This window comes from Podarcis raffonei, chromosome 17, assembly GCF_027172205.1.
Source record: "Podarcis raffonei isolate rPodRaf1 chromosome 17, rPodRaf1.pri, whole genome shotgun sequence".
Lineage (NCBI taxonomy): Eukaryota > Metazoa > Chordata > Lepidosauria > Squamata > Lacertidae > Podarcis > Podarcis raffonei.
In genome coordinates this window covers 39,652,528-39,670,060 of record NC_070618.1, presented here as the reverse complement: position 1 = coordinate 39,670,060, position 17,533 = coordinate 39,652,528, and the positions used below count along the sequence as shown (strand labels likewise).

The 17,533-nt window shown below is 48.2% G+C and overlaps 1 protein-coding gene across 4 annotated transcripts in view; it reads right to left on the bottom strand.

Moving 5' to 3' along the window:
• The window catches only part of IQSEC2 (IQ motif and Sec7 domain ArfGEF 2), a 161,654-nt gene extending 146,731 nt beyond the window's left edge, over window positions 1-14,923 (bottom strand). For 3 of the 4 annotated variants that reach the window (XM_053370972.1, XM_053370971.1, XM_053370973.1), the window contains exon 1: window positions 14,061-14,920. In XM_053370972.1, the coding sequence (XP_053226947.1) occupies window positions 14,061-14,734 (674 nt within the window). In that variant the 5' untranslated portion in view covers window positions 14,735-14,920. Of the gene's footprint in view, window positions 1-14,060 lie in introns of all 4 variants that reach the window. The other variant, XM_053370969.1, reaches the window with a different exon arrangement.
• Between the last annotated feature and the right edge of the window lie 2,610 nt (window positions 14,924-17,533).

The window sequence follows — 17,533 nt, the reverse complement described above, 5'->3', positions numbered from 1 at the left end:
TGGAGCAAATTAATGGACACTCCGAGTCCCAAATCAGGAAATCAGCAAGTGGTACCAAGCCTTCCTCTTGCTCCTTATCCACACACAGATCTAGTTTATGGAAAGAGCCACTAAGCTGCTCCTGCTGAGTCTCTGGAGCCAACTGACGGGGTTACAGGAGGCTGATTTCCTAGGAACAGGTGCTGGAGTGGCAGGGGAAGAAGCTCTCGCTGCACCCCTCAACTACCCAGGAAAGGCCTGCTGTCCTGACACATACCAGCAGCACCATCTGCTTCTGGCTTCCAGCCTCCACGAGGACGCAAAAAGAATTCACCAACTTGTTAACCAACGGGAACTCAACTGCAGCTCCTTACCCAGATCTGCCTTGGGAGCAGCTGCGTAGGAAATGTCATTAAGGAACAAGGGGGTGCTGGCAGGGAAGCCAGTGATCCGGCCTGGCACTGCAATGATCTGCTGGATGCAGCAGCAGTGCCAAAAAGGGCACGCGAGGCTACAGCCTGCCTTATCTGTTCCCCAAGGGCCATGTTCACTTCCACTCCACAGGCTGATTATGCAGCCAGACACTGATCTCTGCTAGGGGCTCTGTCAGGGAGAAAATTGACAAAGTGTGCCCTGCGTAGGAAGCGGGGGAGGAAAACAAAACACAGTATTGCCAAGTATGGGCTCTAAAAATAAAGGCTTACCTGCCCCCCTCCAAATATAGGCTCCTGTTCTTCCTTCCTTTCCCTGGGACTCTGCTGCTTCCTTCATGCTTAAGCTTCCCAGCTCTAGAACAGGGAGGATTGCAACACCCCAGGTAGACAAAATAAGGCATTAAGACCTGCGCCAGCAATTGGTACTTCCAGGAAGCTGGGGAGGAGACTGACCACCTTTGCCACCCTCACCATTTGCCTTTTGCTGCTGTCAGCCTCCTCTGGGATAAGGATATGGGAGCCAGCTGTATGTATTTAAGCCAGGCTCCATGGATTGCAAGAAGAACAGTACCAGGAACTTGATTGCCAGTTAACTCTTGTTTAGCTTCGTACATAAACTTAAACTTAGATTGTTTTGTGTGTGTGCAATATTGAATTTGTGCTGTTTGTTAAATTGCTGCTTTTTGTCATTTTTTAATTTACCGACATGCTCTGTATATGGCATATTTGTCTTCTAATGTTTTGCATGTTTGCTGTACGCCACTTTGGGCACAGCTAATTGTGGAAAAGCAGCATATAGGTAAACTCAAATCAACCGATCAAAATGTTTTTGCTCCTGAAAGTGGCAGATGAGGGCTCTTGTGTGATAACAGTCCTCTTCTCTCAAAGCTCTCATTGCAGGATGAGGAATATCTCACAGTTGGGGGCAGGGGGAGAAACAAATATAGATGTGATATGCAAGGGCTAAATCAACCCTCTGTGCTAGTTAGAGCCAGCAGGCTTTCTGGCATTGGCTGCCCGCAAACAACAAATACGCACATACATAAACGTACAGGCTGTTGGAGCTGCACTTATCAGGCTGGTCAGAACTGATGACATTTCACACAGCCCCAGGGAGCAAGCAGCAGCATCTTGGTGTCAGCAAACTGGGGTTTCCTGGCAACCCTCCAAACTCTGTCACAGAGGGGGACTGGCTGCTTAAAAAAAAAATAATAGAGTAGATTTAAAAAAAAAATAGTGCCCAGAGCCAGTCAACCAGCTGCCCAATCTGGAGCTCTGTTCAATAGTCAAACCCTCCCTAAAAAGTCACAGCCTTTTTCACAGTCCCCAAGGCTGCCAGTCTGTGCACCAACTGAGTCAGGGTTGGACCCAGCACCTCCTAAACAAGAAAAGTCACCTGAATAGGTTACTCCCAATCCAGCTGGCCCCCTAAATCAGGATTAGCACACTGGATCCCAGTAACACATCCTTAAGAACATGCCCTGTGAAGTGGCTGCTCCTTCACACCTTTGATGCTCAAAGTATCTACTTGCAAATAATTTGTAATTCAATATCTGTTGAGATGATATTCCCAAAACTGCTGCAATTGTTTCAGGATATTTAGCCAATATTTTTAAAGCAATTTTAAAACTACTTAATTGTACTTAATAGTGGCTACTGAGTCTTCTATATGTTTTATGTGTTTAAAATGTCTGGATTACCAATGTTTTATGGATGGGTTTTTTTTCTCTTTTATGATTTCCTTGTCTCAGTTACGCCAATAAAGCCTGAATGAATCGGGGTGCATGAAGGGTAGATCTCCAGTGTTCTGAGCGAGAAACTGATCCTAGCAGTGTAAACAGCAAGCTCAGCCCAGGAACAAGTATGAAAGCTGTAGACCTTATAAGTGCAGCATGACAGTGAGGTTGTGTATATAAATGACAAAGCCAACTCCCATCAGCCACAGCCAGGTTGTCTTCTTCTTGGAAAAGGTGGGCTTCCCCCATATTCTCAGTGTGTATTTGGTATGAAAACAGGAGTCTAACTTGTATAAGTGGTTGCATGTGTGGGAGCCAAGGGGTGCCAGTTGATGCTATTATAAGGTTGCTCATGTCAGTGTTGATTGCTCTCTGTATACAGCAGGGGCTCCGCCAACCGCATCGCAGTCCCATCCCGCTGCGGCCCAGCACTCCCCTGCCGCAAATCAAACCTTACTGTCCCCATCGCAGCCAGTCATCCGGCTGCAACAGAGATACACTCTGATTGAAAATGACAGGGAGAATTCAAACGCTACCACATAGCAGCAGCAAGCGAGGGGAATGGGATACAGCAGTTGGCCAGCAACAGCTACAAAAGCACACACACACTCCATCCTGGATAGTGCATGAATTGTAAGGATGAGGAACCTGTGGCCCTCCAGATGAAGCTGGACCACAGCTCCCACCATCCCTGAGGACTGACCATGCTGGCTGAGGCTGCTGGGAGTTTGAGAGCAACAACATCTGGAAGGCCACCAGTTCCCCATCCTAGTGGGCAGACACAGAGGAAGCCCAAGCAGTCCACCTGCATCCTTTCCCATGTAAGGAGTGCCTTCAAACCGAGAAGCCACCCTTGTCACATGTGGCATACAGGAAACTGCCAACAAATCCTACCACATTTTCCCTCAGAAGTCAGGGTTTGGAATGCTATGCTGACCTCAACAAAACCGGACATTGTAATCTAGTATGACTACTTCCTGCCACCTCAGTCCCATACACCTGTTGTTTTCATCACCAGCCAGCTCCTTAGTCTTAGTTAACTCGTTTCATTACATTACTACATATGGAAATAATTTTTTTTAAAAAAACAGATGCACTCTTCAAACATTTCCCACCCACACAGATGCATACACTCAAAATGTGGCAGGGGAACCAGGCTCACTGATCTTGCCACTGACGTTGGTGCATCTGCTACCTCCAATCCCTGAACTCCATTATCTTCAGCATGGGAAGCATCATCTTCAGTGATGGGAAGCCTGTCGCCTTCCAGTTGTTGCTGGATCTCAGCTCCCATCATCCCATCAGCACTGGCCACACTGGCTGAAGCTGAGAGGCACTGAAGTCCAATGGTGGCTGGAGGGTCACAGGTTTCCCTACACGCAGGCTCTGTACACATACAGTTGTAGACACAAATAGGCTCTTTTTATACATTCCACAACCCACTTAACACACGGAGATCAGGCAACAGTGGCAGTGGGTATGACAAACTCAGCAGTGGGATCAGCAGCCATGGTCCTCTTCCATAGGGCCAGGCGATATCTGGTTTCCAAGATCGTGATATACTGTATCACCAGCTAAACATTGTGATATATTGATATATCACAATGTCTGAAATAAGGATGGAGCTGACCACATCCATTGCAGGCTAACTCTTCTACAAACAGGAACCCAAACTTTGGCTTTAGCAAAGGCATTTGAGGCCAAGGTAAGTTTACCACTTACAAATACAATTGAATTTAAGATAGGCTAGCTGTCAGTGAGGTGCAGTGTAGTGGCTTAGGGTGTCGGTATAGGTCTGGAGAGACCAAGGTTTAAATCTTCATTTAGCTGTGATGCTCACTGGGTGATGTTGGCTGAATATACAACATACATTCAAAGCACATTATTGAGGGTGCTGGGAATTGTAGCTCTGGGGGTAAACCGGTTCCCAGGATTCTTTGGAGTAAGTCATGTGCTTTAAATGTTGGTGTATAGGCAGCTAATCCTCTAACCTACCTCACAAAGTTGTGAGGATGAAATGGGGGGCAGGGAAGCATATGCACTGCCTTGGTTTCCTTCAAGGAAAATATAAATGTGATAAATTTGTTGCATATTATTTTCTGTGTCTAATTCTATGCCTACTTAGTTTACTTATGCTTTATTAACAAAACATATAATTTCATGTTTGCCTTTGGTGATGAGGCAAAGTCTGCGCTTTCCTTGGAGTGTTGTGGGGGGATTCTTCCAAGGGAAGATCCTGTAATCAGGGCTGGCAAGAGACCTTGGTCTGGAGAAAGAGCAGCAGGTGCTGCAGAGGCAATTGGCCATCCCACTAAGTGAGCCTCCAGCTGCAGTCTAAAGTGGTCCAGCACAGACACAGATTTACCACCGCAGTGATAACCAGGCCAGCGAGGTTCCAGCAGCCCAGATTATTCACCCTGTCCATAACTCCACTAGTCGCTCAAATTCTGGCTCAGTGGCAATGCAATATATTATATTATTATTATTATTATTATTATTATTATTATTATTATTATTATTATTGTAATCCACTCTTCATTTGTAGTACTCAGGGCAGTTCACAGCATAAAAGCAGAGATCAATTTAGATTACGATCCTATACCCATGTGCCTGAAGTTAAGCCCCACTTACTCAATGGAATTTAGACCAAGTCAGCCTCTTTAACCTTATTTATAACTAAGGGCTGATACCCAGTTTGTGTATGAGGACTCATCAAGACTTCCTTTTGCACCATGCTTTCCAGGCATAAGTTCGCACTTTAAAGCTCCATGTCCCAGCATGTGGTTTTGTTTTTTGTTTTTGTCCCAGAGCTTCCCCCCTGGGAAAACTTATGTTTTACTGCTGAATCAGAGCAAACAGCAATTGGGTTTTCCATGAATTGCTGTTTGCTCCAATTCAGTAGTAAAATACAGGTTTTCCCGGGTAAAGTGCTGGGGGGGGGGCTCAAACATAGAGCTTTAAAAGGCCGGACCTGTGCTTAGAAATGTAGCACAAAAGGAAGTCTTGATAAGCTCTGAAAGGTACAAGAAGAGAACTTGCCATCAGCACTGGGATGTTGCCTAGATGAAACACTCTGGGAATGGATTTCAGGGCTGATGGGGCAAAGAAATAAAATCCTTAAAAGTAACTTTTACATACAAATATTAACTAACACCAAAACCTACACACTTGGCTGCACTTCAAGTCCTACTGATGACTTATGAGAAAACACACTTAGGATCATATTGTAAACCTCGTCAATGCTAAGGAAATTACTCTTGTCCCTTTTAACAGACTGCTCATGAATGAACCTCACCTGATGAGCAGAAAAAATATTGTCAACCCCCCTGGACTAGTTGTGGACCCTCTTGCAAATGACCCATGTTACAAATCCTGTAAGAAGTGTAAAAATAACTTACACAAGAGTAGTTTTTTCTATTAAATACATGTATATATTGTTAAGCTTTCAGTGAAAGCACCTTTCTGAATGTCTGAAGAAAGAAGAGGACTGTTGCCTGAAATGAAATATGAAAACTTACAATTTAATGAACATCCTTACTGCTATGTGTTGGAGAGAGTTAAGCTTAGGAGTGGTAAATCAATGTCTGGGCTGTACCACTTTAGACTGCTGAACTGGACTGATAAAATGCTGCTCCATATTTATTTGTCATTTTTGAAAAATCCCTCCACGTAGAAAACAGGCATGTCAAAGCGAAAGCTAGCTTAGAAGCCTTCTCCTTGACAGATTTATTTTATAAATAGAATTTCTGTGTGGGTGGAGGGTCATTCCATCATGCAAATCCACACCAACAGTCTGAAGTGAGACAGTCCCAATAGGTTCACCACCTCAATGAGAACTAGGCCTTGTAATTTACCTCTCAGGACATAAGAACTTCTAATGCTAGCAGTTGCCCCAACTGGAGAGTACCAAATCTTTCCCCTCATGGGTCTTCCCATTGGGGCTGTACAAAGAGAGCCATTAGTAACTGATGGGATGATGGTAGTTGCCATCCAAATCATCTGAAGGGCACCCAATTTGCAAAGGCTGCCCTGTTGCTGAAAACAGTTCGGCTGCGGGCCCTGACTCAAATGAAGATCCTGTGTACAACTTAAAAGCCCCAAACCCTTATCATCACACAGTAATCCTCCTCTTTGCCTGCCACACAGCTTCAATCTCAGACTTTTCCTCTCACCGCTTCCCCCTCTTGGAATAATTTCAAGTGTTAAAAAAAGAGGCCCAAATTTGAGACAACCCACATTTCTTCTCCAGTCTTCCTAAACAGCTCCTTAGGGCTGGTTTTCTCTTTCAGATGATTTCCAATGCATGCTTCGCTTCCTTACTCAGGAGTAAACCAGTAGGACTTATTTCCAGGTAAACCTACAGACAAGTTTTTAAAAGAAGCAGGCACTCTCTCCAAGTGGTTTGGGAAAGGGTGGGGCTGTTTGCAAAGAGATGTATTGTTTTATTAAGATGCAGAAAGCAGCTGCTTGCTGGAGAGACAGCTGGGGGAACAGCTGCTGAGCAAGCTCCCAAGAGTGCGCAACACTGCCTTCATGCACAGAGCTGCAGCACAGGGTGAAATGACCTACACTGCAACCCGACACTAATGCCCTAGAGGAAGCTTTGATGTGCAGCTACTGGAGTCTGTGTTTGTGAGACAAGTGGCAGTAAGAACATTGGGGAAATGTATGTGAAGGACTATCCTGCCACAGTTCTGCAACAAGCGAAGGCAATGATAACTCCCCAAGAGCCAAAGAGAAAAGTTCCTACAGCCCAGCAAGATCCTACCAACTAAAAAGCACACTCATATCTGCAAGTATGAGCCAGAAGGCTCCAGAGACAAGCACTATGCTTAAGGTAATTCCAAGGTGTGAGGATGGCTCTTTCTGTGGGTCTGGTCTGTGCTTACTCATTCATGCAAAGCATCACTTGATGCTCCAGTCACCTCTGGGTGAACATGCATGTGTGAAATAGCCCCTAGGTCTGCTGCTAGTTAGGACCCTTGTGCAGATAACTAAGAAAGGCCACAGAATTTACATGCTGAGGAGTATAGTCATGGGGACACTCAGCAACATTCACCTGTTTTCTTCCTCCTTGATCTAGGAAACTGAACTGGCACAGAACTTTTAGAAATTAATTATTGAGAGCCAGGGTGGTATAGTGGTTAGAACTAGGACCTGGGAAAGACAGGGGTCAAATCCCCCCTCAACCATGAAGCTCCCTGGGTGACCTTGGGCCAGTCACTGTATCTCAACCTAACCTACCTCACAGGGTTGTTGTGGGGATTAAATGAGGAGGGGGAGAACCATCTACACCACTTTGAGCTCCCTGGAGAAAAAAGTGGGATAGAAATGCAATCAATGATGGTGATGGCTGGGGAAGAGGGACAGAGGAAGGGGGAAAGGGGTCATTCTGTAAGGTCTTCTTGGCCTGGCAAACACCGCTGAAGCCTCTACCTGGATCCCTCAGAACACAGTGCTGCTAGGCCTGGGAGGGTTGTTAATGTTACCTGTGGCATATTTCCATGGATGCAGACAGGGCTGACTCTACCTCTCAGGAAGAACAGACAGAACATCATTCTGACAGAGTACACTAGAGCAGTAGCGTTCAAGCAGTGCTTACCTCTCCAGAAGCTGCACAAAAGTGCAGTTTTTACACTGCTTCTGATATATGTGGCTCCCTGCATGAAGTAAGAGTACAATCTAGATTCCTCCCTAATCTTACAATTGGTTTCTGGGACATGATCTCACCTAAGGCCACATTAGATATTATGCTACATGTGTGACTGCTGCCAAAAGCAGCCACTACACATCCACTTTTTCTATGATATAGCACTTACTCATGTCTATGATATCCCTGTTTCTTCCTCCCTTCGGTGTCATAGTTTGCTATCGGCAAGAGCTGGGGATATACAGAACATAATGTTGTCAGGAGATGGGTAAGTTCCCCTGGATACAGTACAGAGGGGTTTCTGGTGCCTATCTGCCTTAATGGAGGCAGCCCCCCACGACACCGCAGGGATCAAAGGTGAAGGAAAACAAGAAGGATAGAGGGTAAATCGTTTTTGGACATTCCTCCCATGGAAGGGTGGAGCAGGCTTCACTCACAGTCTCGGTACCTGGCTCTCATTCTGGCATGTAATGCAGGGGGCAGGGAGGCACTGAGTGCAAAAAGCACTTTGCCTGGTGAAACCCTCCTATGCCGGCATTAAGAAGCAGAGGTTCTCCTGTTAATTGCATTTCTAATTGGCTTTAAAGTCAGGCACACTCCAAGAGAAGATATTGTCATCAGAACTGCGGAATTATCCAGCTGCATTGATCTGAGCTTTGGAACTGAGAAAAGATTTTATTCAGTGTGGGCGGTGGATGGCGGAGAGGGGAGCCTCTGGTTTCCTGTTTACTTTGAGCTTCTTTATTAATTATTTGGCAAACTTCTCCAGACGCAAAATTTAAAGATGTAAAATGAGGTTGGTTTGCAGTATGGAATAAAACTTGTGATTAAAAGAACAGTTAGCTGTGTGTGGTTTAAAGAGATGGAAGGAAGGGAGAGCTCTAATGCTGGAATGGATTATCTGGGGAAATTAGAGTGGATACCTTCTCTACCATCCCCTCTTAAAAACAACAGAGAAGAGATATAACTCAAGTGAACTTTGGCCAAAATGCAGTTGTAAAGATGAAAGGAATTTGGGGCCGCAAACATGTGAGGCACAGAGACGTTGGTGGTTATTAATTAAAATGAAGTACTCCAAGATCCCCTGTGGCAGAAGTTGGATCCCTCTTTCTCAGGCTGTAGAAACTTTGAGACTGAGCAGTGAGAAAGGTGGACTGTTGGAGTATCTTGTTGTCCGAAACACCGAGCAAGATGAGAGCACAATGGGAGGGAGCTAGTGAAATATTTTGAGAATTCTCCGGGATTATAGCCGCACCCCAGTTAAGATGAGAGACAACAGCAGTTGGAGGCAGCAAAGGCCAAGGACTTCATAACTGGAGATATTGAGGCTGACACACGCAGAGAAAAGGAAAGCAATTAGAGCACCTCATTTGAAATCCTATGAAAAGTTAGATAATAACACGAATAGTAATCGTTAAAAATGCAGCCGTTATCTTAATGATTAATATACCAACTGAAATGTAATTAGAAGTTAATGAAAAATATGAACTGCAGCAATATAAGAACTGGACAAAAACATTGATCAAGGAGTGTGGGAAACTACTTTTATTAAATTGTATAAATTTTGAATTAATTGAATTATTTTGATTCAAATCTGTATAATTGGCAAAAGTGTGGTAATATTGGGCAAATATTGGAAATCTAATAAAAAGTTATTATTATTTTTAAAAGATGCAGTACAGAGGAGAGAGGGCATTAAATGAACGGCTGCCACTCTTGGCAACAGGAATACATTTAGTGCAATATGAAACTTGTCCCTTTTCTTAGCAACCTGCAGCTGGTCCTACACACCAGCCTGTTGTTGAGACTTAAATATGTCTGGCTGGCCACATGGTGGTCCTCGCAGGAACGGCAATCATGTGACAACCAGTTCCTAACCTTGATTTGTAGGAATGCTGCGAGTCAGGGAGCCACCTTGATGACATTAGTTGCAATCCTAATATCAATGAATGATCTTGTCTGCATCACAACACTGTCTTCTCACCTAGAGGGACAGAAGAAAGGGAACAAGGGAGATGTGCAAGGAAGAGTATCAACCTGCTACCAACATCCACTTTTGGCTATAAGCCCCCTGCACCTGTGGTTGGGAGTGCAGAGCAGATCCCACAGACTGACGCAGATCAACATAGCTGCAGCACTAGCCAGAACTGTAGGCTCCTTGCCTGAGATCTGGCCAGAGTCTCCCAGAAAATCTGGCCTTAAATCATTCCTAACTCTCCCTGCCTCTCTCACAGCACTGACTCTGGGGCTAGTGGTTCTGCAGCTCACCAGAATTACGTAATGCAAACATACTCTTCAGCATTCCCCAGAAATATCTGATGAGCCATGCACACAATTGGGAGGGGCCATTGGGCAGGCTAGCTATTGCTCCCTTCTCGCTTTTACTCACATGCCTAGACATTTCTGTCTCACAGTATGAGACAAACGGCTTTTGTAGCTCTGCTTATGCACCTATGCTAAGAAACAAGCAGGGCAGACTTTATATCGAGAACAGTTAGTTCCCTGGCTTCCCAAGCACAGACTTACAATTGCCTCCAGAGTGGACCGCAACCGTTTTTCCAATTGATGGTTGGCAGTGGAGTGAGAAAAATCAATCCCAGAGAAGCTTTTAACAACCACATGTTTTCATCCCATGCAGCAAACCACGATGGACTGATGGGAAAATACATTCCCTTCCAATCTCCCTCAGGTGGAAGAGGTGAAAAAATTGGCTGGGCTACCACCATCTTCTGGGGCTGACAAATGGGCGGCATTGCAAGACCACTGCTCTCTTCCAAGTGCCGGGAAAGAAGAACGTATATTCCTATACTGCTTTGTTGAGTGATCAAAGCATTTGCACACCATCTCTCACTACTCTGTACAACAACCTTGTTAAGGTAGGCCAGTGTTAATATCATCCCCGTATTACAGAGGGAGGGCTGAGGTATGACAGTTTGCTTAAGACCACTCAGCGATGAGAACGGAATTAAAGGCTTTTGGATACACAGATCACACATCCTACTCAGCCACTATGCTGCACCAGCTCCAGCTACTAGTGACCTTAGAGGCAGGGGCATGAAGGGAGCGGTGCTCAGTTTCCAGCTCAAATGCAAAAAACAGAGTAAAGGCTGTAGGCCAGAGCAGGTGCCTCTAGCCACTTCTGGTTTTTTTACCAGCAAGGAGAAGAGGCTCAGAGAACCCACCCACCTCTCCAGGCTCTCAAAAACCGCCTCCCTGGTGTCGGTAGCGAGTGGGCGGGAATGGCAAGACACATTTGTGCTGGTTTTAAGTCATTTGCAGCATCAAACCACTTTGCTAATTTCTATCCAGGAGAAGGAGGCGGGGATGAGGAGGGAGAGAGAAAGAACACACGGCTGGATTCGTCAATTCCCACCCCACACAGCCTCTCCTGCTGCCATTTCCAAAGCAGATCCCAAAGCTTTCAGGGCTAACTGCATCCTAATCTCTTCAGCCAAAACTCGTGGGCAACTAGAACATATCCTGTCCTGGAGATCAACTTCCCAGGTACAGTGATTTAGTTCAAACACCCCCATATCCCCCCAAACAGAAGGCATCAGCATCAAAGCAGGGGGTGCTGTTGGAGGAGATCAGATGCACTAGTAACAATGTGGGGAGGGGAAAGAGGAGGGGGAGCCTTAGCAAAGAGGACATGGGCCTGAGGGCTGAAATAAACAGGTGTGCCTCTTCAAACAGTCTGCTTCAGAACAACTCCTGCACCAATGTTCAAAGGGTGGAGAAATGCCGGCTTCAAATCTCGCCTGTTTTGCAGGCTCCTTAGGAAAGTCAGTTCTCTCAATCTCCCCTCCCCCCAAGTCTTCAGTACATGAAAAATACTTCTGACCTACCTTACATGGCAATTGTAAGGACTGTTGACAAGAAAGAGTCTTATAACACCATACAGAGTATCAAATATATTACAACATGCATTTTCGTAAGCTAACGTGGGAAACTGTCATTGGTCTATCCAGCTCAGACCCCGACTAGCTGCAGCTCCCTGGAGGTTTCCACCAAGGGTCTTTCCCAGCCTGACCTGGACCTGCCAAAGGTTGTGCCTGGGGTCCTCTGACTGCACACAAAGAATGTGCTTTACCACTGAGGAGCAGATGGAAACTTTTAAGCCCCAGGTGCCAAGTGTGCAATTATTTCAACATGGTTCTTACCAAGTGCATCTGGAACAGGGATGGGCAATCTGTGGCTCGCCATAGATTTTTTTGACTCCCCCATCATTCCTGACAATTGGCCATGCTGGCTGGGGAGGGGAGTTGAACTCCAGTAACACAGAGAGAACCACCAGCTCCCTATTCTTGGAGCAAGAAGGTGATGTGAGCCGAGGGAGCAGGGGGACACGAATCCTGTTCTCTTCCAGAGTTGATGTACCAGGAACCCAGCAGTCCTGGTTCCTATATTTGTCACTCCAAGTCATTTAATCCTACTCTTTCTCCCCTAGGCACTTAGAAGGCATGGTTCCTACACACTCCACAAATCAGCAGGTACCTCATCCCCCCAATATTCTTTTCTCAGTCCCTGAACTCAATACTCAGTACATAACACTGGGCAACCCATGCGAAATCATTTCACACCCACACATGCACATCCCTCAAGCATCAGTTCAGACCCTCACCGCTCATCATAGCAATGGTACACTCGGTAGCAACACTACTTTTTTGGATGTAACCCTTAAGCCACATTTCAGCAAGATCTGGGGGCTGGGAGGATCCAGTCCCTGTCCTAAGCAGTAGCTCTTTCCTGTCAACCAGCCCACTAGTGAAAACTATGCCAATGGGCTGGTTCTTAGGGATTACTCAGAGGGAAGGGGGCTTCTATACGTGTGTGTGTGTGTGTGTGTGTGTGTGTGTGAGGGATGGGGAAACCTGTGCCCCCCAGATGCTGCTAGACTCCAACTTCCACCAATTCTGAACTCTGGCATGGGGCCTGGGCATCTCAAGGGTTGCAAGTTCCCCATCCCTAGTGTATGTACACCACATACACATCCCTATTAAGCAGAAGCAAAAGGCCCTGCCTAACAAACCAAATAGCTAGAAGGAAACACTAAAGGGACCCTCTGTTAGAGACTGGCTATTGGGATTAACAGAAAAATCCCGTCACTTTCAGAGGCAGCTCTTTTCCCTTACACAGGACAGAGAAAATTCACCTTAGGATTCAGAAGGTTGCTGGGGGGGCAGTTACGCAAATAAATCTAAGTAGGACTTTAGCCCTGGATTTGTGTTTGCAATGGTGGGAGTCCTGAAATATGTGGAGGGAATCATCTAGGAGCACTAATACAAAAGAACCAGTTTTTCAAGGAGATTAAGTTAGGATCCACTGCACAGTTAAATCCCCCAAAAGTGGGGTGGGGAGAGCCATTTGGTATATTACAGAGTGAGAAAGATGCAGGACTGGCAGGAGAGCACATTCAGCAGTCCATTGCAGTTATAAGACCGCCCGCCCCCCGTGCAGAGCAACTGGAAAGCAATTCTCCTCAAGGATGGTGGAAGGAAAAGGGCCCAGGGTGGCAGGTGAGAGTAACACAGCATATCTACTGGCAGTAGCACAGAGCAGTATTGCTCTGTACAGAGAGGTGAATTCTGGAATAAGGAAAAGCTGGCAAGGAGCAAAGAAATTGAGTCTGGTGTAAAACAGGAAGGGAAGAAACCCAGCTCAAGTATAGGGTCAGCAGGTTCTAGTCATGGGCGTGGCTAGGATTTTTCTTACAGGGCAGGCTTTTGTTCGGGGGAGCAGAACCCCCAGCTCCCCCCATGGTTCTGGCTGGAATGCACTGATGGGTATTCCAGACAGGCTAAGCAGGGGTCTGCAGGGGAGAGCGATCCCAGACAGAGTCCAGTGCACACAACAGGGAATGAGGGTTCAAGAAGGAGGATGAATGAGACCTGACTCTAAGGATGGACACTGCCAGGCTAGCAAGGGATGGGTGCAGACTGGGATGCATGTGGCGGTGTTGGGAAATAACTGTGACTGCAACAAGACTCAAGAGGCCTAGATCAGAGGCAGCAGAGAAATGCAGAGCGGTTTCAGGAGGGCAGTCCCAGGACATATCTATGCTCCCCAAACCACCACACTTCACAATCCTAAAAAGCAAAAATGCACTCCAGGACCCCCTGCCACGCAATAAAGGGAGCCGGCCTCCATGACTCTGCTTGCCCGGCATCCACCAATTCCTATGGCCTCCCCAAGCGACTGCTTGTGCAATGAGAGTGGCCCTGGGGGCCAGCGGGGCTGCCGGGGGCCGGAGCAGCTCCTTACTTTCTCTGCAGCGTGGTGGCCGGGCTGGTGCTGGCGCTGGTGCTGTGGCCCCCTCCGGCTCCCGGGCTGGAGCTCCGCGACGCCCCCCGGCTCAGCTGCCCCCGCTCCCGCTCCCGGGGGGGCCGGGGGTACTCGTGCTCCTTCTCGCGCGCCGGGTGGCACTGCGGGGGCCGCTCTCGATGCAGCTGGCAGGCTTCCCGGTAGTGGCTCTCCCGGTTCGGGTACTGCCCGCCGTCCCGGTTTCCATAGTGCTGTAGCTCGCGCTCCTTGTCCCGGTTCGGATAGGGGTTCTGCCCTTCCCGCTCCGCTCGGCTTTGGTACTGGCTCTCGCGGTCGGCGCGGTTGGGGTACTGCACCTCCCGCTCCGGGCGGGTCTCCCGGTTGGGATACTGCCCGTCCCGCTCGGCGCGGTTCTGGTAGTGGCTCTCTCTCTCCTTGTGGTGGTACTGCCCGTCGCGGTGCCGCTCTCGGTCCCTCTCGCCGTCGCGCAGGTCCCGGTTCTCCTGGCTCAGCTGCTCCAGCTGCCCCTCCAGCTCCTCGATCCGGCGCCGCTGCGTCTCCAGCAGCTTCTGCTGGTTCTCGATGATGTTGTTGAGCTCCAGCAGGTACTCCACGGCCCGGTTGGGGCTCTCGGCGCCGGGCGCCCCCGGGCCGCCCCCCGCTCCCCCGTCCATGGAGAGCGAGAGGAAGAGGGGCGCGCGGGCGCTTGGCGCGGCGCCCGGCGCCCGCCGCCTCCGGCTCCCGATCGCGGCAGAGGGCACCACCCCGCACCAGCTACGGACCCGCCCCGCGGCCCGCCGAGGGCTGCCGGGCTACGGACACCATCCTCCTGCGGGAGCCCCGCCGAAAGAGCGCGACCACGAGCCGCCGCCGCCCGCCGCCGCCGCCGCTGCAGAGGCACTGCGCACTGCGAGCAAGCGAGCGAGCGAGCGAGCGCGCCGCCCGGCGAGCCCAGGGCGAGCTCCAGCCCCGCGGGAGGGGCGAAGCCGGAGGGCGGCCGCCGCGCGTCCCGGCCTGGCCGACCCCAGCCCGGCCCGCCGCCGCCGCCGCCGCCGCAGGAGGCCCGAGCGCCCGGGAAGGGCTCCCGCTGCCCCTGCTCCCGGGAGGGAGGGGAGGTTGCGCGGAGCTCGGCTGGGGCGCTGCGGGGCAAGCAAGTTTCCCCAGGCCCCTTCAGCCGGGAGCCAAGGAGCAGCTCAGGGATGTGGTTCTTTGCCACGGTGCTGGTGGCATGTGAGGCGTCGCATTCTTAGATGATCGCGCAATTTTAGACCTGCCCCCATAAATGGACGCCCCAAGTGCTGAAACGCAGCCCTGATGCAATAGGAGCCCCTCGCTTCCAGCAGGACGCAAGTTGCAAAGGCACAGCTATAGACCCCCTTTATTTGGGAAGAAGCGCCCCTGAAAGCAACGGCGCTTACTCACGAATAGACATATATAGGTTTGCATTGCCCGTCGCAATGCACTTCAGCTGGAACAGGGCCATAATCCGTGAAGGCCTTTTCAGCACCAGTTTATGTGTGCACTAGGTAAAAAGGTAGAGGCCCCTGGACGGTGAAGTCCAGTCAAAGGCGACTGTGGCGCTTGGCCACCATTTGGGTACAGTACTGCACACAGTTACGTATGGAGGAGAGGAGGCAGTCTGTAAAAATGGGGCGGACGTGGATGTGAGCCACATTAGTCCCTTTCACACAAGGCAGGGCAGTGGCCTTGTTCTGAGTATGTTTAGTGTGTTGTGCCCCTTCCATTTCCACAGCAACACCCATATGATAGATGCAGAACTAAAGGCCAATAAATAATTTTCAGACAATGCTGAGATGTATAACACCTTTATTGCAGACTTAAAGGAATAGGCAGATAAATTCATAACTTAGCATTTATACAGCAACTTTTAGGTGTCCAAAGTTCTTCACATACATTTGTCACAGACATCCTCTCCAACATACTTGTAACATAGGCCAGTAACAAAGATGGAAACTCAAGTCTGAAAGAATCATTGTTTATCCCACAGGACCTAGTTAGGTTGCAGCTGAAGTGAGATTTGAGCTTCCCGGCACCAACTCATAGGCTTAACTGTCCTGTGTGCATGCACACAAATATAGGTAACACTAGCCCAAGTAGTCTTTAAAACAGAGAGAGAGAGAGAAGAAAAGCTGCTTCCTGGGTGTATCAGCAAGAGCTGAGCAGCAAAGAGCAGGAATGCATTGTTTCAACTCTTCTCCCCAGCCTAAATCCTCCTCTGCCCCCTGCACAGCTTTCTTCTCCAGGGGCATTTCAAGGGTGTGTTTGCCCTTACACTCGGTGGGGTGGCTGGGAAGAACATGAGGCTTCCTCCACCACTGATTAGATGTATGATATGGTAGGAAGGGCAGTGCTGTTTTATGTCTTTGGGCCAATGCAAAATAGGCAGGAGAATTGTCAGTTAGGGGTTTTGCCTCCCTCAGATAGCAGGCTTCCCTTGGTCACAGCTTAGTGGTAGTGCACGCAGAATGCCCCAGGTTTGACCTGGGACATCTTCAGGTATGGCTGGGAAAGACTTCCATCTGAACCTCTGGAGAGCTACTGCCAGTCAGTGTAGAGGTTCTCAGGCTGGTCCACAGACCATTGGTGGTCCATGAGTTTCATTCAGGTGGTCTGTGGTGTGCCTGTAAAAATACATGTAAAAACCATGCAGCATCTAGCACAGTGCAATACATTTGCTGCAGCAGGAAGAAAAACAAAGAGGTTTGTCAGAATCCTCATAAATTTTCAAGTGGTTTGTGGGGGAAAGAGTTTAGAAATTGTTGGCATAAACAACATTGTGTTAGAAGGGCCAGTGGTCTGCTGTGATATAAGACAGCTCCCTATTAACTTCTAATATAATAATATTGCACGCGCGCGCGCACACACACACACACACACACACAGATTACATTTATGTAGCTTTTATAGCATAAGAAAAATATAGGCTCCTGTCCCATGAAGCCTTCAAAACTAAAATTCAATTCAAGGAAGGAAGGTTAAAGAGGGGAACAATATAAATAGGATCAGCAACCCGCCCCCATACCATATTAACATTTAAATGAATGGAGGTTTGCATATACCAAGTTCTACTTTGGAAATAATTCAATAGCAGGATAACGGAATAAGCCAACTAACACATGAATTCTGCAAGGATGCCAACCAACACAGAAAATATGGTTTTTGAAATGCATGTGGGATTGGGGGGGGGCTGGCAGTCTTTGTCTCATCCACAGGGGAGCCCCCACCCCACCCAGGGGAGCCCCCACCCCACCCCCACTGGTGAGCTGATCTGATGAAGTGCGCAAACACAGTGGAACCAGGTTAGGTATTGCAATCTTTATTAGAACTAACATAGTTTTGCTAGAATCAAAGACTTCGGGTTCCTTTGCTATCAAATAAGGTAGGCAAGAAGAGAAACCATTTGAAGCTGCCTGTTTGATCCCCCAGATTTGTCAATGCAGCCAGACAGATAT